The sequence below is a fragment of the Sphaeroforma arctica genome (genome assembly GCF_001186125.1).
Source record: "Sphaeroforma arctica JP610 unplaced genomic scaffold supercont1.12316, whole genome shotgun sequence".
NCBI classification, from domain to species: Eukaryota; class Ichthyosporea; order Ichthyophonida; genus Sphaeroforma; species Sphaeroforma arctica.
This window is the reverse complement of record NW_014028242.1, coordinates 1-745: the sequence shown is the minus strand read 5'-3', so window position 1 is coordinate 745 and position 745 is coordinate 1. Positions and strand designations below refer to the sequence as shown.

The 745-nt window shown below is 30.3% G+C and overlaps 1 protein-coding gene across 1 annotated transcript; it reads right to left on the bottom strand.

Moving 5' to 3' along the window:
• Window positions 1–415: 415 nt before the first annotated feature.
• SARC_17835 (hypothetical protein) lies at window positions 416–559 on the bottom strand (the record flags this gene model as incomplete). The annotated part of the gene is made up of 1 exon (XM_014288076.1): window positions 416–559. A coding segment is annotated over one exon (144 nt), but the record flags the coding sequence as incomplete, so codon positions are not given.
• Window positions 560–745: the final 186 nt, after the last annotated feature.

The window sequence follows — 745 nt, the reverse complement described above, 5'->3', positions numbered from 1 at the left end:
CACACACACACACATATATATATATAATATATATATATATATATATAACTCTAGTTTCGAATAACAAAAAGTAGTAACTAAACAGTGTGTATACTTTATATATAATATTTATACATATATATATATATATATATATATATATTTATATCTACATATATATATATAAAATATATACATATTCATATATACATACACCTAAACCCTAAAACCCTAAAAACCCAAAATCGGTGTGTGATTTATATATAAATATATCATTTACAATCAATATATATATATACATATATATACATCCAACGGTCACGGGGAATATCACATCTATGTTCATCGCAACATGTGCAAATAAAAAACCCCGACCTCAAGTATATACAGATGTCATTTGATGTCAAATACTTGCAACCTTTTCTATAGGTTTTACTCACTTTCTGTCTGCCGGAACGACGAACATGATGAATTCTTCCGGATCGTTCTTCTTGGCTTTGCATGAACAAATCAAGGCTTTGGCGCCGCTTGAGAGTGACACACCTCTGATTGCCGCAGCCTCTTCGCTGGTGAAAACGGCCTAGCAATCAAAAATATTCACAAAAAGAATGAAAACAAGGGAATAACTAGTACACGAATAGGAGGTACAAAGCTCAACGAGAGCATAATCAGGATCGTGTACTGAATGAACGAAAAAATATATTTTGCAATTTAGTATAAAATATTTTCCAAATATCAAATTCAAAGTAACAAGCATCTTTAGTAT